Consider the following 22127-nt stretch of genomic DNA (forward strand, 5'->3'; position numbering starts at 1 on the left):
GGGTCCTGGGGGCAGTTGGGGGGGACACAGGTAGGGGGTAGGGGGATTCTGAGGGGGGCGGGAAGTGGGATGGGCCGGGCGAGGGCGGCACCCCGTGTCCTCTTTTTTGATTGTTGAAATATGGTAACCCTACACTCTCAGAAAATGCCAAGTCCTAGCGCTGAATCTACAAACTGTTGGCTTGAAAATCTCGTACAATTACCACTCCTGCTCAGAAGTAAATAGGAAGCTGGTGCCAGAAGATTAGGTCTAAAAGGCTCCTTATGGCTATTACAGTAACTCCTCACTTAACGTTGTAGTTATGTTCCTGAAAAATGCAACTTTAAGCGAAACGATGTTAAGCAAATCCGGTTGCACCATAAGAATTAATGTAAATGAGGGGGTTAGGTTCCAGGGAAATTTTTTTCACCAGACAAAAAACTTTTTAAACAAACAATTTAATACTGGCACACAGTGGTGATGATTGTGAAGCTTGGTTGAGGTGGAGGAGTCAGAGGGTGGGATATTTCCCTTACTGCTAAATGATGAACTAGCAATTGGCTGAGCCTTCAAGGGTTAACTCTCTCACTCTACAAGGCAGTGGGAATGGAGGAGATATGCGCATTTCCCCTTTAAGTACACTGCCTTGTTAATTGGATTAGCTTGCTGAAACCGCAACTGCTGCAAGCTCACTCCATCCTGAGCCCTGGTGTGTCTCCGCCCCCCCCCCCCCCCCCCACTCTATGGAAGATGGGGTAAGCGGGTGCAGGGGGGAGGGGGACACCCTGACATTAGCCCCCCTCTTCCTTCCCTCCCCCCCACACACAGCAAGCAGGAGTCTCGGGGAGCAGCTCCAAGGCAGAGGGCAGGAGCAGCACATGGCAGTGGTGGGAGGGACAGCTGCAATGGCTAGGCAGCTGCTGCACAGGAAACTTAGGGGAGCAGGGAGCTGATGGGGGACTGCTGGTCCACCCTGGTTCCAAGCCCCCACCAGCTAGCTGCAACGGGCTGCTCTTCCTGCAAGCAGTAGACAAAGCAGGCGGCTGCCAAACGACATTAGAAGGGAGCATTACACAACTTTAAATGAGCATGTTCCCTAATTGATCAGCAATGAAACAACGTTAACAGGGACAATTTTAAGTGAGGAGTTACTGTACTACCCAGCAGACCAGCAACCACATTGCACATACACTACTAGCTATAGCAGGGCTGGGCAAACTATGGCCTGGGGGCCACATACAGCCCTTCAGACTTTTTAATCTGGTTCTCAAGCTCCCTCCAGGAAGCAGAGTTAAGGGCTTGCCCCGCTCCACGTGTACCGTGGCTCTCAGAAGCAGCAGCATGTCCCCCTTCCAACTCCTATGCGTAGGGGCAATGTGCAGAGACACTTGGTTGCGCCTCCATGTAGGATCCAGAGGGGGGACATGCCGCTGCTTCTGGGAGCTGCTTGAAGTAAGCGCTGCCCAGATCCTGCCTCTGACCCCCTCCCACGCCCCGACCCCCAGCCCCAGCCCTGATCCCCCTCCTGCCCTCTGAACCACTCTGTCCCAGCCCGGAGTACTCTCCTGCACCCCCAACCCTCATCCCCAGCCCCACTCCAGAGCCTGCACCCCCTGCTGGAGTCCTCACCCCCTCTTACACCCAACCCCCAATTTCGTGAGCATTCATGGCCCGCCATACAATTTCCATACCCAGATGTGGCCCTCGGGCCAAAAAGTTTGCCCACCCCTGAGCTATAGCCTCTGAGTGGTCTTCAAGTGTAGCCAAAAGTAGAATGCATAGTGTTGTTGCATCTCTTCTGCTTTAATGTATAACTTGATTGTGTTTTTTTCACTGACTTCAAGAAAGTATAAATTTGCAGAGTGGGGGTTTTAGGCAAGCATAAATTGTAGCCAAGAATCAATTATGGACACAAACTGTATCATTTTACTACCTATGAAAGGAATGGTGACTATAAGCTAGCATTTGGAATTCATGGTGTTTTGATGTTTGTTTTGTCAATAAAGTCCTACATTCGGAGAAGAGATTAAACTGAAAGTTCATTGAACAGAAGAACTACAAGGCTTCGAGTAATTGAAAAAAATGATTTTACTTTTAGAAGGTGGTTATTTAAAGACCTTGGAATACCAAAGCCAATCATCCAGTTAAGGAGATAAAACAAAATTGTAAGAACTTGTTGTATAGATAATAATTAACTGAATCATTTGGCAACAGAGGGAGGCTAGGACTGTAGACATCTTGTTGAGAAGGAGTAATGTTGTTAAGTCTGTTCAGTTGGGTATGGTAGAATTAGCCTTTGAAAAGAAGAATATCACACACAAGGTTTCAGTATAGCTATACCAGGAAACCCTCCTAGTATGGACACAGACTGGTAAAAGGACTGTTGCTGGTATAACTGTGTCTGTATTAAGGATCTTGCCTAGGGTTACCATATTTTGTGCCTCCAAATGGAGGATACTCCACGGGGCCCCGCCCCCAGCCCCGCCCATGCCCCCACCCCAACTCCGCCCCCTCCCCTGCTTCCCGCGAACATTTGATTCGTGGGAAGCCTGAAGCAGGTAAGGGGGAGTGTGGGGGGAGGAGGCGTGGCCCAGGCTGGCCCCCCGGCGGCGCCAGGCTGGCCCCCCGGTGGCGCCAGGCTGGGTCAGCTCGGGCCCTGGGGTGCCAGCCCCGGCCGAGCACCCCCGGCCCGCCCAGCACTGCCGGTCCCCAGCCCGACCCGGCGCACCCTCTGGCTCCCGGCCCAGCGAACCCGGCCCCGCGGGCCCGGCCCAGCGACCCCAGCCCCGCGACCCCCGACCGGCTCCCGGCCCCGCGGGCCTGGTTCCCCGGCCCCGCAACCCCAGACCGGCTTCCCGGCACCGCGGGCCCGGCCCCCCGTCCCGGCTCTGGTTCTGGTTCCTGGCCCGGCACTGCACCCCTGGACCCCGGCCCGGCACCGTGCGCCGGGCTCCTGGACCCCGGCCCGGCACCATGCCCCCGGCCCCGCACCGGCCCCGACACCAGCCAAATAGGCCCCGGCCGAGTACCACCGAGCCCTCCCGATTTTCCCGGACATGCCCGGCTTTTGGGGATTTCCCCCCGGACGGGGCTTTGAGCCCCCAAAAGCCAGACATGTCCGGGAAAATCCGGACGTATGGTAACCCTAATCTTGCCAGCCATAGCTATATTGGCAAAAAATCACAACCTAACTGACATAGCTATACTCGCAAAACTTTTAAGTGGAGACCATAGTTTGACTATCTCCTCATTAAAAAGAGCAGATTCAAAGTTTCTCTTGGCTTTAGAGAAGCATGGGTAACTATCTCCAGGAATATCTCTGGAATTCTTATTTCTAAAAATATTCATAATCACAGTGTTCCAAACAGTCTGTTTTGTGTTAGGCATTTTATTTGGATTAAGCTTCTGGTTTCTTTGACTTTGAAGATATAAAATGTGAAATCTGTTTTACAATGTCCTGATATTGTTAGTCAAGCTGACTGTCAGTACTTATCCCTTTTGTTCCTTTAAGAATACAGCTCACCTTTAATATATTACACGTATTGCCTTTCAGGCACTAGATGGCAGGTATGTTATCTTTATAATGTGACTTCAAAAAATTAACATTTTCCCTTGCAAATGCTATTAAGTTGCATGCTCCCTTTGAAACTTGCACTACTATAGATAGATGCCATTTCCAGACAGGGAAATATTACTACAGTCCATTGTTGTCAGTAGCTATTGTGTGCAGTCAGGATGTCCTGGGGAAAGAGTGTGCTTGTTTAAAGTTGATGTTAAGTACATCAGGAATGCACTAGTAAGAGACATGAAGAAAGCTGTCTATCCAACTTTATTGGTAGGCATTTTGGGGAATCTTATTAGATGAGAGGTGGGAGTCTTGAAACATCTTTTGTCATATAATTTTTGTTACCCCACTTAATGTGATGGAATCTGAAAGGGAAAGTTTTCTCCATCACTGAAAAAGAAGGCCTAACAAGATGAGCATGAGTCTTCCTGGAACAGGAAAGCTGATTCTTAGTGCAGACAGCCTTTCTTTAGGGTGAGATTGCATGTTAAATGTTTCACTAGTACAGTGAGAGAAGCACTGCTTCTCTGAAGATATTTTGGTTAAGGATTTATTAAATATTTTCATGGTAAGTCCTTCGTGTTTGTATTTGTGTTTCAAATAGGCAGGATTTTGTGCTTGCATTTTAATGTTTTTTCCAATCATGGATGGCTGGTAATTCATAAATCCTTTAGTTAAATGTTGTTGCTTAATGATTAAGTTTGGAAGACTTTATTTATAGACTTAGATTATTTCTGCAAAGTTGAGGGTTTTCAAAACGTTTTCTTCTATTGATTTTTACAAATACACTCAACTTGTAATCTAACGTTTGCTCTGTGGAACTTTATAGCGTGTATTTCTTTTTCTTCAGAAGTACCAGAGGCATTATTTTCATGTTAATCACACAATATAAAATGGAAAAGGAGAGAGAAACCTTGCTCTTAACAGGGAACGATGACTAGAGTAGTAACTGCTGGTATTTTTGTCATGTGATTACTATTAAACTATTGCCATTTCATTACAGTATGTTCTTCATATGCCAAAGAATTGTTATACAGCACAGGACTGCTTAATGTCAGGCTCGTTTGCTATAAAACCACTTTTAAAAAATATTTTGGCAAATCAGTTGGCATGCTGAGTACATGCAAGGAAGGAGGAATGAATTTGTGTTAATTTGCTAGTGAAAACGTTTCCTTTCACAAAGGAAGTCTGAGAAGATCTGATTTACTTACTGTATTTTCTTTGTTTTGGTGACCCATTAGGGTTTAAGCATCTGGCAGGAAGCCTTGATATAGTTTAGACTGAAGCCTTAAAAAGCATAAGCTTATTAGGAAAATTCTGTACAATTAATTACATTTTCACTTAATGTTGGAGTTACTGATTCTAGAAATAGATACAGTGAGTTTATTTCCAGATTTCAATTTTTGTATGTTTGAAGCGCTACAAATAGGTTGAATTATTTGCGTTGGGTTAATATTGTCATGAATGTTGCAAAAGGGGTGTGTGTGTGTGTGTGTGTGTGTGTGTGTAAACTTTATGGCATCTGGGTAAACCAGAATTTCACATTGTCCAATTAAGCCTTCAGGAATAGATATTAATCTAAATTCCATTGGCTCGGGCAAGTCATTAAGATTGTCTACCCGAGGTCCACCCCGGGTTCAGGGCAGAGTATTTTGGAGAGAACCAGAAAGAAAACTGCTCTTTGCCTCCTTGCTGAGGGTTTAATTTGGGAGTAGGATAGAAAAAATCCTGCTTTTTCCCCCTCGTGTGTCTGCCACCACTTGCTTTTTATTACACCTGTAAGAAGTTCACTTCTACCCCCAGGGTATTGACACAAGCTACCAAAATAAATTATTTTTCCCTTCTCATTATTGTTTTTGTTACAGTAGCACCTTGAGGCTCTAGTAAGGGTCAGTTGCTCTAATACTACAGTGTTAAACACTAAGATAGAGTGAAGAGTGACCTTATCCTTTTCCTATTTTGAAATCACATGTGATGGTGGTAGAGAAAGAATTGCTCTATTCTCCACTGCCCCCAACTTGCACAGTGGAACAGAACAACTGTTACTAAGCTGGGTCATCAGATTGCAGGACTAATACAAATGAAGGTTTCTGCCAAGAAAACAACCTATGGCATTTCCCTGGACATCTCCTCTAGATACAGGATTTCTGTTTTCAGATATGAAATAGGAATATATTTGTATGGAGCCCTTTTGTTTTGGTAAACTGTTTTTGGACTTCCTTGACCAGCCTGGAAGATAGAGAAGCAGTTTCCTATATCAATATTTAAATAATTTATGAGCTGTGTGTTGCCACTGCCTTGTAGGTGACTGAATCACTCCTGTGAGTGGCCATCCTTCCTCCTTTGCTCCCACTTCCTCTCTCCTCCCCCTTCCCCAAAGAGCATCCACACAGACCTTAACTGGGAATAGGGAAATGTAGGGAATTGAGTGATGGTAACCTTATTCCCAGTTTGGAAGTTTTCTGGGTTATTGTGCTTATCTGTTTGCCCTGAACCTGAGTTACATTTATTAGTTTGCTCCAAAAGTTTTATAAACAATTCTAGAAATATACTTTCATGAAGTTTAGGGTTACCTTACTCTATAGATGTTTTCCACAAGATTGTTGTATGAATTTTCCTGTATGATTTATAAAAATGAACAATTTTTCTTATTTGGATTCTGTTTGTTTCCTAAGCTGTGAACTTCAAAGAAGTGAATGAAGAAAACAAGAGAGAACTCTTCAGTGAAATATTTTCATCTATTGACACATTGGCGTTCACCTTTGGAAACGTGTAAGTGGTATCGGTTGGAATTTAAAAGGAATATTACTGAACAGAATTAATACAGACTAGTAGTAAATATTCATTTTGTCTTCTAGATAAAGTTTGGTTGAGACATGAACTTAAGTAAACCACACCTTGAGCAGTCTCGGGATTTTGTTGCTCTTGTAGATAGCTTATAAACTTGTTAGTTTGAATATGCTAAAAGAAAATAGATTATTTTTTGAACGTACTGTTTTGCAGCGGTTTTAAAAAATAGATAGATGGATTCTTTAATATGCACCTAACTTTCTGTTTGGAGGGACTTGTAGAAATTCTGTTCAAAAGTAACAAACAACTGAAACAGTTTTTTTCTGTTTTTGTGGCAGGGTTTCAGACTTCCTTATGGGAGATGTAGACAATGGTTCGTCACTGGGACTTCCTGTATCTCGTAGAAGTCGGGTAGGCTGAACGCATTCTTTTGGGAGTATGGAATCATATTTGTAAAGGAAATTTTCATAGTCTTTTCATCTTAATTTGAATGTCCTTGTGTTTGGATTAATTTGTTTGATTTTCTGAAAGATTAAACCAGTTAAAATGTAAATGCCATTTTATAGTGTCATTAAGTCTTCCCTGTATAAAATATTTTCATGTTTTTAATACCAGTGATGTTTCACTTTTGCCAGTCTTGTTTAGATTATTTCATGTTTAAAATAAGTTTATCCAGCAGAGCAATTACATTGCTTGATTCCAGTAAAGTGTTAATTTTTTTAAGTTTGTTCTGGTTGTTAAAAGTAAGCATTTTGGGCCTAGAAACTGTCGGAGAAAAACACAGTTCTCATTTTTTGTTTGGGTACAGCAAGTCAGATGCTTTATTTCTCTCACAAAACAGAGCCCAAATTTAATTATCTATGAATAAATATATAAAATGTAATACATTATCAGTGCTGTGCAGGCTGGAAAAAACAAAAACTTGGTAAGCCATGCCTGGTGTATATTGTATGCAAGAAAATATAGTTAAGAATCAGTATGTATGATGATCCAGACTGTCAGAGTATCAAGAACTAAAGCTGAAATTCAAGCCCAGATCTTGGAGTGTATGATTTTAGGTGCTGTCTATGCTACTAGAAAGCATCTTTAAGATATAGTTCTGTAGCATTGTTATGGTCAAGTCTTGTTATGTTAAGTTTTCTTTCCTGACCTGTTAAACATTTTTTTAAACTTTTAGAGATCTATGGTTATAGCAAGGCTAATACATTGTTCTCCATGGCCCTGTCTACCTTAGGGAAAGTGGGGTTGGTTGGTTTGTTTGTTTAATTTCAGATGCCCTTATGTAGACAGGCTTCCAGCAACTGTAACAGTTTTCAGCATAATGCAGTTTAGACTTGTTCCCAACAGAGTTAGAGGAGACAGCCAGTGGGCCATCTACATAAATGGGCTCCCAAAGTTAACACTTGTTCATCTGCAACAGTGGGGAAAACTTTTCAAAAATGTTGCTAGTGTTTAATCAGGGACTTGGAGAAGTGTGTGTTAATTCTGGGTTCAAAAGTAATTATTACTTATTTTTCTGTCCATGCAGGCAAGGAAAGTACTTTTATAACATACTGCCTCAGCAGTTTTACACAAATTTGCTTAACCATGGTTTCTTCTAAGTGCATAGGGCATCCTAAAGAGTAAATCATGAATGTCATGTAGCTAAATGATTAGGAGAATGAGAAAATATGAAGTTGGGGTGAAAAGACAATAAAAAACAAACAATAATGGAAGTTCAAAGGAACTGATGAAGAAATTATGAAATAATTTAGAAAGCAGAGCCTTAAAACTAACTGGCAAACAAGACCCCTTGGAATCTTAGGAAATCCATGAAGAACTTTCAGTGGTTTCTGCTTGGCAGCTGAGTGGACAGTCCGAGGTAGTGTAAGTTAGTGTATTCCTGTCTGCAAAGCTGTTAACAAAACTAGTGTTACCAAAACCTGAACCAGGAAGTTAGCAAAACAGAAACAGGCTGTGGCTGATTTTAATCTCCATTTGAAAAGTTAGAAAAATCAGGAAGAAAAATTGCCTAAACAAGTAAACATATTTGATAGATAAACTTATTTTCAAACTCTTGTTGCAAATTAAATTATAGAAGTTCTTGTGTTTCTTCAGTTAGTCATGTAGTGCTTAAAGTTTAGCTTAGTTTCTAGAATGAGTTAATTTTTATGATGTTTGAAAAACAAAAAGGTGGAGGTGATCGGGAATCTTAGACCAAGTACCCATAATTTGTGTAGCTCTTATTTAATTTTGTATATCTTAATAGATAAAGTTGTAGAGAGTAAGGGACCTGCTAAGAAGGTTGCCTTGGGCAGAATCTTAAAAAAGGGAAACTACTGAAGAATAACATAAGGTGTAGAGTGAAGAGCCCAATCCCACAAACCCTTCATTATACAAGGCTCACTGAAATCATTTGCTTCATCAGTGGGTCAGATCATAGCAGTAAGGGCGTCTGTAATGAGACCAGTGGATGAAAAATGTGGAAATTACTTGAAAGTTTTTACTAAAGGACTTGTAAGAGAAAAAGGGGGAATGGAATGAAGAAGTTGCAGTATAAGAGTAAATCTGTGGGAAGTTTATATGCTGAGCCTTAATGTACATAATGAATGCTGGTGAGCGGGTTGGGGAAAAGTTTATCGTAGTTCTATCACTTTCCTGATTGTTGTCTAGAACTCCACTGATTGGCTGAAAGGGGTGTGTGTGTGTGTGTGTGTGTGTGTGTAAGGTAGGATGTGTGGATCCAGTAAATGTCAACTGCTTTGTTAAACAATTAGAAGACTACTGCTCAAAAATGTTTAAAAGACGAGTAAAAATTCCCTGGCATTTAAACTGTCTCAGGAGCTTAGAAGTTCTTAAGCATAAATAGTTAGCCCAGCTCCATCTCTTGCTATGTCAGTGGTAAATTATGAAGAATTAAAGACAGGTAGCTCCTCTTGTTTTGTTAGTATGCTTTCGGTCCTTGGTTTAACTATTCTGCTCTAATGCACTTTATTTTATTACATGCAAGTCTTTTGAAAACCTTTCCGTGGAGTCTGTGGGATCACTACATGAACGGGAAGATGTTCAAGATACAGGTAGATGTTTTTACATGAATGAGCATCTTTCTTTACTTTATTTGTACATTCTGTCTTGCATATGTTCAGAACTGTGAACATATTCTCTAAATAAACTCGATACTTCAGGGGTTTTTTAATTGGGCATATTAAGATTAAGACTAAAAATGAATTCAGAAATCTAAATTGAGAGAATCCATATTTGTGCTTATTAACTTTTTGGAGAAAATAGACTAGCACTGAGCCACATTTGTGTGTAATTGAGACTAGTGTTTTTGGTTATCTTTTTTTTTTTTTAAGAAAGTTATGCCTACCGTACAACTAGGCAAGATAAAATACCATGACCCTTTAATTTGTTCTAAAACCCCTGTCAGTCCTATTTAGAGTCAACTAGCATTAAAGAACTACTCTAGATCAGAGCTGCTTTAGTGTTCACAATTAGCTGATACTGGCTTTGCTGTCAGTGTGTGGTCATGTCTAAAATTCACTTCTTTGCATTTGACATTTTATTTTCAGGACATCTTCGGGCTGAAGAGGTCGATAGCATGCTCCTAAGAAATGACAGCGGACTTGAATCGGCTCTGTCTTATGCTAAAGCTTGGTCAAAATATGCCAAGGATGTAGTCGCATGGATAGAAAAAAAACTTAGCCTGGGTGAGTGGCTCTTTCTGGCATCTAATCAGCTTTGTCACAGTGGAATTAAATCTGTTGTCAGGCTTGTGCTGCGGACTGTCAATAATCTGATTTCTAAATTAGAAGCTGTTCCACTGAAGTGAATAGAATTGTTACCCATTTCCTGTAATTGAAAGATTGTAACAAAATGAATGTGTCTGTCCTTTTCTGTTAAAATAAGAATGCAAACCATGTTTGATGTTTGGTGAAGTTGCTGTTACTGTTAACATTTATGTGTGGAAATCCAATTTTTTCCCCCACAGAAGTGGAATGTGCTAAAAACTTAGCAAAAATGGCTGAAACTGCAAAAGCTATTGTTGGACCCCAGGTGAGTGTTCAGTTAATTCTATTTTTTTTAAACTTCTCATATGTTTAAAAAAATAAATAAAAACCAAATGGGATATTTAGGCTGGTATCCAATTTCAAAATTAAAATAACTTCCTTGCTCTTGGAAGTCCCAGTTCTGGGCACTGAAGAATTAATTTTTATATAAGTGAATACAAAGGAGATTGCATGATAAATTATCAGCTCAACCCTTCTGAATCTCATTTGACTCTGTGGAAATTTTGATGACTGAACATATCTATTGGAAGTATAGAGTGGTCTTTATGTAATTAACTTCAGTAAAAGTTCCTTACATTCCTTAAAAAAAGCTACCTTGCATCATGCTTCTATTTTGTGTGCTATTTTTCAATGTGCTTAGTAACCACAAAACTTAGACATGTAGGAACCTTCTCTTTTTAAGTATTCTCTAATGGAAGTGAAATTGTTAGAGAAAATTATAACAGTAACCTTCACGTTATAGCTTTAATTCTGGGTTTCACACATGCAAAAACCTGAGGATCTAGTTAAATTCTACTAGGCTCTGGAATGACTACATCCTCCTCTTCTACCCTGCAATGTTACTAGTTTCTTTTGTGTTTAATCCTAGGATTACATGCCATTCCAGTCTATATTCATAAATGCTTTTCAAAATGATATTGAAAACAGTCAGCTTTGGCAAAAAACAGCAGCTGCTCTCCAGACTAACAAATTTGTGCAGGTAAAATTTTATTCCTCATGTAATTGTTACAGTGCATAACGGCATACTTTCTAACAAAATATGACTTCATTATTTAGCTTATAAACTTTTTCTTATCTAGCCTCTTGTAGGAAGAAAAAATGAGTTGGATAAACAAAGGAAAGATATCAAGGAACTTTGGCAGCGAGAACAGAAGAAAATGGTTGGTATTTCTGTGTACCGAACACTGAGTATCCAACATTTTCAAAAATTGTTCAATATGCAGGCTAGAACTTACAAACTTGAGTGCCTAAAGTTAAATATCTAAACCCATATTAAGCCACCCACAGCTTTCGTTGTCTGCAGTTCATAACCCATAGGGTTATGCTGTAGGGTGAAGACTCCTCAGATGTTGCTTGTAGTCAGTACTGTAAAATGGAGGCCTTTACATAGCAGCCTCTTTTCCAGTTGCATAATTGCATTGTTTGATGCAAAGGGATTCATTATTTGCTTTTGCACTGTATATTGTATAGCAAGAACTGGAAGCTACTCTAAGAAAAGCAAAGTTACTGTACCTGCAGCGTCAAGAGGAGTATGAGAAGGCAAAATCTTCCACCATTCGTGCTGAGGAAGAACATCTGAGCACAAGCAGCAGTCTTGTGAAAGATGTCAGCAAACAGTTGGAGAAAAAGCGAAAGTTAGAAGAGGAGGCTCTACAGAAAGTAAGAGCTCTCTTTGTTTATTCCAAAAGTGTTTTTTTGCAATGACAATGTTCTCAGGTTTTACTTCTGCTTGGACAATCAGAGATAAGTAAGCCAATGTTTTGCTTGTAATTTATTGTAATCCATGCTTTTTTAGATACTGATTTTTTTTAAATAGGAACCCTCAGTTACAAGCTTGCTGATCCATTTTTTTTTCTTAGTTTATTTCTGGTACGAAAGCTCTGTGGTCCATCAGTTACCTATCTATCTATATTTATTTTTTTTAGGCTGAAGAGGCCTGTGAACACTACAAAGCCAGCATGGCAGAAGTTGAAGAAAAGCGAAATGATCTGGAAAGCTTCAAAAGTGATACTTTAACACAGCTTCGGGAACTTGTTTTTCAGTGTGATCTTACCCTTAAAGCTGTAAGGAGACCCTTTTTAAAAATTATTTCTGAACTCAAAAAGAAAGTCAGGCTTTAGAAAATAACCTTTAAACAGCTGTTTATGGGAGTGAGGTGTTGATACATTTACCTGAAGGAGTAACAAAGTAAAAAGAAAACCAGCTTACAGTGCTGACTACTTAAAAATAATATATGTTTTCTCATGCTAGTGGCATCCCATTGAAAAGAATAGAAAGGTCCCTTAAGATATGTTCTTCATAAACTATTGCCTTGCAAGAATTTTGAATGTAGATGGGATTTTTGTAAACTTCTGTATGAACACCAGTGATCATTGCAGAGAGCCTTTGCCCTGGGTTTACTTTGTTTCTGTTGCTCATTTGAACTTTTGTTCAAATTATGTTGTTTTTGTTTGAGGGTTAGAAAAGACATTTCCTTGTTCAAGAGTACAGAATGAAAGCTAGTAACTTTACACAAGTACAGTTCTGAACCCATTAACATTGATGTGCTTGAAGCTGCCATTAATTCAGTTTTGATTGCCTACAGTATATGAAATTCAATAGGCCTGCATAAGCAAAAAGGTTGTTGTATTTAGAAATGCTGCTTCCATAAGGCTAGAAGCTGTCATGTTAGTATAATCAGTCAGGTATTAGTTTGAGGAAGGGTGAAGGAGGGAGAGAAGCTAAGCCCCATTGCTTTGGTCTTTTAGATGACTAATCTACTATGCAGACTAACTCACTAATTTTAAACGTTGTTAGAAAAGATCAAATACAGAGGAGGAGGAGATGATATTTCAGTTCACAATGAGGACAACGGCTTTGCTACATAGTATTTATATACTTTATTCGTGGGACCCATATCTGTTCACATTGTGAAACTCAGCTGTATGGGGTTCCCTTCTTGCTAGTGCAAAGCAGCAATGGCGGTGGAGCCACAGGTATATGAATCCACAAGGCAAGAATCCATCCCCTCTGGAAGAGGGTGGAAGTGCAGCAGTGATTACTGTAACCCTGAGGCTGCAGTAGCTCTGCTCCTATTTCCTAGCCTGGGAGGAGAGGATTCCTTCTTTGACCCTCTGCAGACCTCCTCAGCCAATATGCTTTTAAATTAGTCTGCATCCTGGGGAGAAATCTTGTCATCTATTACCTTAAAATATAGGATATAGACCAACCTGGGTTTGGAACTCCCAATCTTGCACCCTGATAGAGGCTTTTGTCCTGTTGATGGGAGGAACAGAAATCTCTGCTGGACACACCAATCCAAATGGAGAGACACTGGTACTATGTTCACCAGCTGGAGATGGGATAGGTGTATAGAGAAAGCAGTTTGTGACATTGAGGATAAAGAGGGTACAACTAGTGCTTGGAAACCTGGGGAACATAAGAATGACCATACTGGGTCAGAGCAACAGTCTGTTTATCCCAGTACCCTGTCTTTCAACAGTGACCGGTGCCAGATACTTCAGAAGAAATTAACAGAACAGGGCAATTATCAAATGATCCTCACCTGTCGTCCAGTCCCAGCTTCTGGCAGTCAGAGGTTTAGGGACACTCAGAGCACAGGGTTGTCTCTCTGATAGTCCAGTATTAGAAAATATTTATGATAGAGATGGCAAGCTTGTTTGAGTCCTCAATAAAGTGGGTTAATGAATTTTTTTCCCTAACAAAAGTTAACTTGGGGTGGATTATGTATAAACTGTCTTGTAAATGTTTTAAAATGCCCCAAACTTTTTTTTAATCTTTATTTCATAACAGGCAACAGTTAACCTGTTCCAAATGCAGCATGCCCAGGTTGTATCTCTTCCAGTTAACTGTCAGACCCTCTGTGAGAACGCCAAGCTCTATGACCCAGGACAGCGGTATTTGGAGTTTGTGAAAAGTTTGCCAAAAGAAGACATTCCCATTGAATCAGGTTCTTTTGAAATTCAGAGTTCGGAGGTTGATGGGTGAGAGCTAATATTAATGATACTTGTTTACTTGAAATTAAATGTGAGGAAAATGTTTACAGACGGATGCACCTAGCAGTGAAACTAAATATGTACAAGAGTAAAATAGAACTTGCCATTTTACCATGAGTTGTGACTTATGCCCCTCTGAATTATCCAGTAACCATGTTTAATTAGACATCAATGCTATAACTAAACCCACCAGAGTGTTTTATTTTCCCCTTTATACTAGGGCTAAAAAGAACATAGGTAAATTGTTTTGATTCAAACACTAGAATCAACTTGCTAATGTCTAGGTATAGCTATTTGGTAATATGAAAGATCTTGATCTAGAACAGTGTGTTTAGTTTGTAAGACATGCTGTAACAGGAGTGAACATGAATTTAGTGAAGCCACCTTGGAAGGTGGGAGTTAGAGAAGGCATGAGAAATACATGGGTTGTGCAGCTTTTGCTGCCACCACATCCTCATGGTTGTATATTGTCTTAGGTGTTTAAGCGTTTTGTTGCATGGAGTATTTCTGGTGTACAATAGATTCTGCTTATTAGCAATCTCTCTGTTCCCAGCAAAAAATTGTCATTGTCTGGAAATAGCTACTAAGCAGAAGGCAGGTTTGCAGGGCTGCAGCCAGGGAAGGAAGCAGTGGGATGTACCTTCTGTGGCTGCAGCCCTGCAAATCTGCCTGCGGGGTTGCAGCCAAGGAAGTACGGGAATGTGCAGAACCCGGGCCCCCAGGGCAGGACGCAGCTTGGAGAGTGCAGGGAGAGGTAGTGTGTACCTCCACCGGTTGGGGGGAGGGATAGCTCAGTGGTTTGAGCATTGGCCTGCTAAACCCAGGGTTGCGAGTTCAATCCTTGAGGGGGCCATTTAGGGATCTGGGGCAAAAATCTGTCTGGGGATTGGCCCTGCTTTGAGCAGGGGGTTGGACTAGATGACGACCTGAGGTCCCTTCCAACCCTGATATTCTATGATTCTATGGCCCTCAGTGTCCTGACATCCAGGCTGCAGTCTCCCATCTGAGTCCACAGTGCCAGGACTCTGGCCGGGGTTCCCCCATTGGGGAGGGATGCAGGTGCCCCAGTCTATTCGCTCCTATGTGGCCAATGGGTCCCCAATTATAGCAGGTATGCTGCAGACAGGGGAGAAAGTGCTAGGACGTGCTGGACCCAAGCCACTGGTGCCCAAGGCAGGACGCAGCCTAGAGAGTGCAAGGGGAAGGTTCTATTCAGCCCCCAGCACTTCCTTCCCTCCCTGCAGCTCCACAAACCTCCCTGTGGCCTTTCTTTTCCTCCCTCCTTCTCTCCTCTCTTCCCCCTCCTCGCCCACCCAAAAAAAGTTGTTAGGAAGTGACATGCCTGTTGCCAATATCCAAATCCCATTAACAATTAAAGTCAATGAGACGGGATTGGTTCCTGACAAAATGTTGCTATTAAATTTAAGTTGTTAATATCGGCATCACTAATAAATGGAATGTACTGTGTGTTTGTCTAGCCTCTGGCACAGGGGTCGGCAACCTACGGCACGCGTGCCAAACACGGCACTCGAGCTGATTCTGAGTGGCACGCTGCCTGTCCGGTGAGAGGAGGAGGAGGGGCCGGAATGCACCATGCTGTGGGACGAAGGGGGAGGAGGGAAGCTTGGCTGCCGCAGGACCAACCTTCTGCCTCCTGCCCCTGCAGAGGAGAGCGGTTGGGGGGGGTGGGTCCCGGCCCCCCGCCCACCACTCTCCCCTGTGGGGGCAGGAGGCAGAAGCTTGGTCCTGCGGCAGCCAAGCTCCTCCCCTCCCCCGTTTCTTTCCACACGTTGTGCATTCCGGCCCCTCCTCCTCCCCCCTGCCGGCGACGCCCTTGCGAGGAGGAACAGAGCAGAGCCAAGCCGAGTGGCAGCGTGCTCCCTGCTCCGTAGAGGAGGCAGAGAGAGGTAGGGACGGAGCCTGGGGGAAGGGGGTGGAACAGGGCATATCCCTCCCAGTCCCCTGCCATGAGCCGCTCAGGGCAGGGGGCTGGGAGCACCCCCACAAGCCGAGCACCCCAGCCCTCTGCCCTGACCTCCAGCCTTCTGCCCTGACCTCCCCCCAACACCCAGCCCTCTGCCCTGCACCCCCCACGTCCTCCCAGCCCTCTGCCCTGATCCTCCCCACACACCCTCCAGCCCTCTGCACTGACCTCAAGTCGCCCCCAACACCCAGCCTTCTGCCCTGCACCTCCACACACACCCCAGCCCTCTGCACTGACCTCGAGTCGCCCCGCTCAGCCCGCTGCAGGCCTAGGTGAACAGAACCCCAGGCTGGCAGCGAGCTGAGCAGGCTGGCGGTGTAAGATCAGCATTTTAATTTAATTTTAAATGACGCTTCTTAAACATTTTGAAAACCTTGTTTACTTTTACATACAACAATAGTTTAGTTATATAATATAGACTTATAGGGAGAGACCTTCTAAAAAACGTTAACATATATTACCGGCACGTGAAACCTTAAATTAAAGTGAATAAATGAAGACTCAGCACACCACTTCTGAAAGGTTGCCGACCCCTGCTCTAGCATAATAGTGTCCTGGTGAAGCCTAGATGTTACTGTAATACGAAATGTTAATAATGACATCAAGCTTTTATTGGCATGAGTTTGGGATGGCTGCCTTAATCACAACTGTATTAGAACACTTACCCCAAACAAGTACCATTTTCTGGGTACCCTGGGAACTTTTACTGTTTCACCTCATTCTGGTTATGTATAATACGATACTGGAAAGACTGCAAAACAGCATCTCAACTGAGCACGTCAAGAGGCTAAATGCCTTTCAGTCTTTTAATCTCAATGTAAAATTGTCATTGTGGCACTTCACAATTTAAGAGCAAAAATAGCCATTCCGATTTCTGTTTTCACAATTCTACATGAAAGTGGTGTCATTTCGTTTCAAAAGGAAACTAAATACAGAAAGTTAGTGCTTGAGTCAGACTTGCACCAGCCAAAGCCAGGAAATTCAAAGTTAAGGCTGAGATTCTTAGTACTTGTCTGTAAATGTCCTGCCTTTCATTAATTTAGACCATACTCCTGAATTTTCAGAGTTAAAGGGCTTTAGCTATGCAACTACCAAAAAATCAGTAGGAATGGCATTCTAAAACCATTGCATATCCCTCAAAATATTTACCTCCTAGAGTTTGTGTGTTTCATAGCTGATTCTTTTTCCCCACCATGCTACTCTTTTTCACATGGCATTGTGATTCCCCATGCACTTGAAATGGTCACTTTTAATTATTCTTTAGAATTGTATTTACCTAAGACACTCTGTTGTAACTGCTCTCTTGTAAAGAAGACTTCAAAACAATTCCCTTTTCCTGGGTAGAGGAGAGCAGATTAAGCATAGGCTTTCCTAAGGCTATAGTTGGCCAATAAGACATTTTGTCCCTATGGTGCCTCAGCATTTTAGACTAATTAGATTAACTGCTTTCTTTCCTTGCATCTTGAGAGCTGACTTACCAGAGACTAGAAGCTTTCTGCAGCACTGTGAAGTCTTTTATGTACTCCTAAAAATATTAGTCTAACTGTTCTGAGCCTTTTTAAAGTCTATATGCTATAGATGCATAATCCTGTTCAAGCACAAAGATAAAAATCTTAAATTTAGATTGATTTTAAGTAGCAAACAGCTATGTATTATGGGAGAAATGATATTTAGGCCTTGTCTACACTACACAGCTTTTAGCGACGCGGCTGTACCACTACAGCCGCGTCGCTAAAAGGCACGCAGTGGAGCCACTGTTTGTTGGCAAGAGACAGCTTTCCCGGCGACAAAAATATTTCACCCCCAACGAGCGCCGGTAGCTGGGCACACCAGCACTTTTAGAGACAAAGCCTTAGAGGGAAGTACAGGATTGGAAGGCAGGAACTGCTGAGGTTTAATCTCAGATCTACCACTGAATTCCTCTAGTCTTGGACAAATCTGTTACAGCAAAAGTTAACTTCACAATCTGCAAAATAGGGGTTATAACAACCGCATGGAGACATTTCAAAGATTGATTGTATGAGGAGTACTACTGGTACCTGAATACCAAGAGCCAAATTCTGCTCTGTTACATAGGTGGGACTCCCCTGATGTAATCGACAAGCAATATTTGGCCATAAATATTTGCCATGATACACTCTGAGATTGCCATTGATGTGAACAGTAAAAATATTAAGCATTTTAATGCCTTGGGAGTTTTTAATTGAATACTGTATTCAGGCCCCTTTCCAATGAGTGGCTTTTTTCTTCAAAGGGCTTTTAGTAAACAACCAACAAACAGTGCCCGTACATCACATGGAAACTTATCCCAGTGTTCAGGAGACTTTCCCACCCAGTCTTTAGAAGATGTTGGAAGCCCGTCTTATCGTCATTTCCAAAAAATTGGGGAGAAGAGGTCTTCCAGCAGCACAGATATCCAAGGTAGGTTTTTCATATTTCATTAGACTTTCATTTCTAAATAGAAAGGTCATCTTAAGCAGGTGTGACTATGTGTCCCATTGCCAGTAATTGGATGTACCATATGATAGGTAATAGATACCAACATTTTTTTAGAAGAGCTTTAAGTAGCTTAGGCCCACAATATAGCATTTGTTTAATAACAACAAAAGCTGTATTTTAAATAAAGCTTTGTTTGCATCCTAAACACCGCATGTGTGCTAGTGCATATAAACCAGTTGTAAAACTGACTAGCTGAGCAATCTAGTTTCATTGCCAAAAAGAGTGAAATGCAAGTCACAGCAAATCCTCATAATAAATTTATGTATTAAAATTTTTGTTTCAATAATAGAGTAAAACAAGCAATTTTAAGAAACTTTTTAATCTAATGCTTAAAGAATACCCTTTTGGTTTCAGCTGGTCACTAAAACATGACAAACGTCAAGTTTCTAAAACTTGTTTTTTATACGTACTGTAAAGCTTTCTCAAATACACGCAACAACTTTCTTTTCAGTGGAGACTGTTTATGTAACTTGGCTTGGCTTAGCTTGCAGTAATATACCTCTTTTTCTACAACCCTGCTTGAAGATGCTCTCAATTAAGAGCATTCACAGCCGGCTGTGTTTAAGTCTTAGTGTTTTGTTGTTTAAAGCAGTGCGAGGACCCCCACCATTCAGATCGTGGTCAGTTGGCAACCAAAGTGGAGGAATGTGCAGTGACTCTGAAAGTGCAGGAGGAAGCAGCGAATCACGATCCATGGACTCTCCATCTGCTAGTCCAGGTACAGCTCATTCCCAGTTACACTTGGATTTGAAATCCTCTCATTGAACCTGACCCAGAGTCTCTTTGTCAATGGAAGAATTCAGATTCACTTTAGTGGAAGTTAGATTGAGCCCATATTGAGAATACGTAGTTGGGCAGGTTGTATTTTCAAGAGTCTGAAAATACATCTTCTCTTCCATAGCGGATTTTAAGAGAAGGCTTCCCCGAACACCATCTACTGGCACTATGTCATCTGCAGATGATCTTGATGAAAGGGAACCACCTTCTCCTTCAGACTGTGGTAATGTATTATGTTTTTGAGCCCTACATTCTAGTAAGTTAGTGGAAGGCTTTTCTTGTTTTTAAGAGTGATTGTGTTTTTAGCTGCTTTGTGTAAAATCAAACAGAATCCATCTAAAATTGACATGCTCACAAAATTATTTTTATACACAATCAAAAAGGACCACCTCGGTCATCTAGTTAATTTCTATGAAATAGTGTAATATTGTCCTTTCTATATTTAGATGAATGTACTATCTTCATTTGAACACTTCTAATGATGGTGCTTCATTGATCACCCTGGCTCATGTTATCTCAGCATCTGATGCCAAGGAGTTTTCAGCATTAGTGCTCACAGCAAGAGCTACACTGCTGGATGCCAAGTATTTGGCATCTATATTCTCTATATTGCCAGGTACAACACCCAGACAAGGAGAGAGCGTTATCTGCAAGATCCAAATGTTTAGGGTGTTAACTGAGGTTTTATCCTTTAAGTCCAGTTGGCGTGGCATCATGTTTGATGCCCCCAGATTAAATGTGAAAAACATACTGTTAGGTTGACGTGGGGATTTTTTTGACAATATGACAGCCTTGGAGAAACAAAACCAAATACCATTTGAGCTTCTAGACTGTTTTCTTATATTTCATAAAACCTAACTGAAAGCACAAAATTATGAGTAAGATTTTGTTTTTGAGGTTTGTCAACATTAATTTGAATAAAAACTTAGAGTTACATTAAATAACAAGTCACAAGAATTACCAGTGATGGCACAATTTTTCTAGAACTCTAAAATACTATCTCTGGGGTCATAGGAGTGGAATAGAATTATTTAGAGGTCTGTGTATTTTGATATTATCTTTTGTGTCTGTATATATAATTTGAATAGATTTATGGCAGTGAAGAAGCATTAGTCAAAGGATGTCTAGAGTATTTTAATATTATAGGCCAAATTCTGTAAAGGCTGCTTCCATTTTTGTATGTACAATTATTTGGGCACATATGATGGAACTTGCACACCTAGCTGACTGAATTATAGGGGTAATCAGTTAGAAATCTAAATGCCATCATTTTAAACGCATAGTTGATCATGGGCACAAAATTGGACTCTATAGGAGACTGTTTATTAATAAGATTTGATTAAAGTTTATATTAGGGCTGATTATTCAACTATTATATAACCTGCATAATACATGGAAATTAATATAGTATTGCTTTCACAGGTTTGGTGTCATAATTATTTCCTAAAAGGTGATTACTGGTTATGGAGTAATGTAACTTATTCTGTATCCTCATCATGTATGTTTGACCAGATATTTTGGAAATTATCGTAACAGCAAAATTTTGTTTCAAGGTGTAAATGATTTAACGTCTGAAATTGCCAATTCACCGGGACCTTTTAGAAACACTCTTCTGTCCAAGGCAGCTCAAACACACAAGCTGCGAAAGTTGAGGGCTCCATCTAAATGCAGAGAATGTGACAGCCTAGTGGTATTCCATGGAGCAGAATGCGAGGAGGTAAGAGGTTGGAAACACAGCGGTATATTGTACAGCTGCTGATTGTTGGCATTCATGTGAAGATGTACGAGTGTTAAACTTTATTAGAAGTTTAACACTCATATTCTGTTGGTAGCAGTAATCTACAAATTCTCAGACAATGTTGTGGCCTTTTTAGCATTAACATGCAGCCAAAGAGCAAGGCACTACAGAATTGTAAATTTGCTCTCTAGACACCATATGGGATAATATAAACAAACTCTAAATATGAAACATTAGTGCTGTCCAATTACATTGAGGTATGTGACGTTATTTTTCTTATGTACCTTATTTCTTGTAGTGCTCACTCGCTTGCCACAAGAAATGTTTAGAGACTTTAGCTATTCAGTGTGGGCACAAAAAACTGCATGGAAGACTTCATTTGTTTGGGGTGGAATTTGCTCAAGCTGCTAAAAGTGTCCCTGATGGCATCCCTTTCATCATCAAAAAATGTACCTCTGAAATTGAAAGCAGAGCCCTGAATGTAAAGGTACAGCTTAACTCAACATTATAAAGAATAAATACTAACAATCCAGTCTAAAAATAGTTTAAACTGATAATACTGTACTGTCACATTCAAATCTGTGTTTCACAGTTGCGGTTAGAGCAAAAAACAATTTTTCTTTGTTTTGTTTTTTTATTAATTTTTTTTCCCCCCCATTTCAGGGTATCTATCGTGTGAATGGAGCCAAATCAAGAGTTGAAAAGCTTTGTCAAGCTTTTGAAAATGGAAAGGACTTGGTGGAACTGTCAGAGCTCTATGCACATGACATCAGTAACGTCCTTAAATTATACCTTCGTCAGGTCTGTACTCTGACCACTCTAGAGTCCAGACGGCAAAGCAAAGCTATTGTTATAGCAAACTTCTTCCGTGAGAGTGGAGAAAAATACTTTTCAGTAGCCCTGTAATTGTTGAAGAAAATTGTTGAATAGAATATCCTGTATTTTCAGTTTGCAAATTGGATTTCATGGTGCTAGGCAATGGCAATAATGAAACTATCATTAGAATTGATACTATATTGTGCTTTTCCAT

The 22127-nt window shown here is 41.1% G+C and overlaps 1 protein-coding gene across 4 annotated transcripts in view; it reads left to right on the forward strand.

Annotated features, from left to right (window-relative positions):
• ARHGAP29 (Rho GTPase activating protein 29) overlaps positions 1-22127 on the forward strand; it is an 85416-nt gene that overhangs the window by 54816 nt on the left and 8473 nt on the right. For 2 of the 4 annotated variants that reach the window (XM_054037780.1, XM_054037779.1), the window contains 16 exons: positions 6220-6316; positions 6673-6745; positions 9324-9390; positions 9886-10023; positions 10305-10369; positions 10973-11083; positions 11184-11264; positions 11575-11763; positions 12030-12167; positions 13897-14087; positions 18338-18504; positions 19172-19300; positions 19484-19582; positions 20913-21076; positions 21396-21584; positions 21761-21898. In XM_054037780.1, the coding sequence (XP_053893755.1) occupies positions 6220-6316; positions 6673-6745; positions 9324-9390; positions 9886-10023; positions 10305-10369; positions 10973-11083; positions 11184-11264; positions 11575-11763; positions 12030-12167; positions 13897-14087; positions 18338-18504; positions 19172-19300; positions 19484-19582; positions 20913-21076; positions 21396-21584; positions 21761-21898 (2036 nt within the window). Of the gene's footprint in view, positions 1-3884; positions 4113-6219; positions 6317-6672; positions 6746-9323; positions 9391-9885; positions 10024-10304; positions 10370-10972; positions 11084-11183; positions 11265-11574; positions 11764-12029; positions 12168-13896; positions 14088-18337; positions 18505-19171; positions 19301-19483; positions 19583-20912; positions 21077-21395; positions 21585-21760; positions 21899-22127 lie in introns of those variants that run through there. The other 2 variants (XM_054037783.1, XM_054037781.1) reach the window with 2 other exon arrangements.

The sequence above is a fragment of the Malaclemys terrapin genome, chromosome 8 (assembly GCF_027887155.1).
Source record: "Malaclemys terrapin pileata isolate rMalTer1 chromosome 8, rMalTer1.hap1, whole genome shotgun sequence".
Classification (NCBI taxonomy): Eukaryota; Metazoa; Chordata; order Testudines; family Emydidae; genus Malaclemys; species Malaclemys terrapin.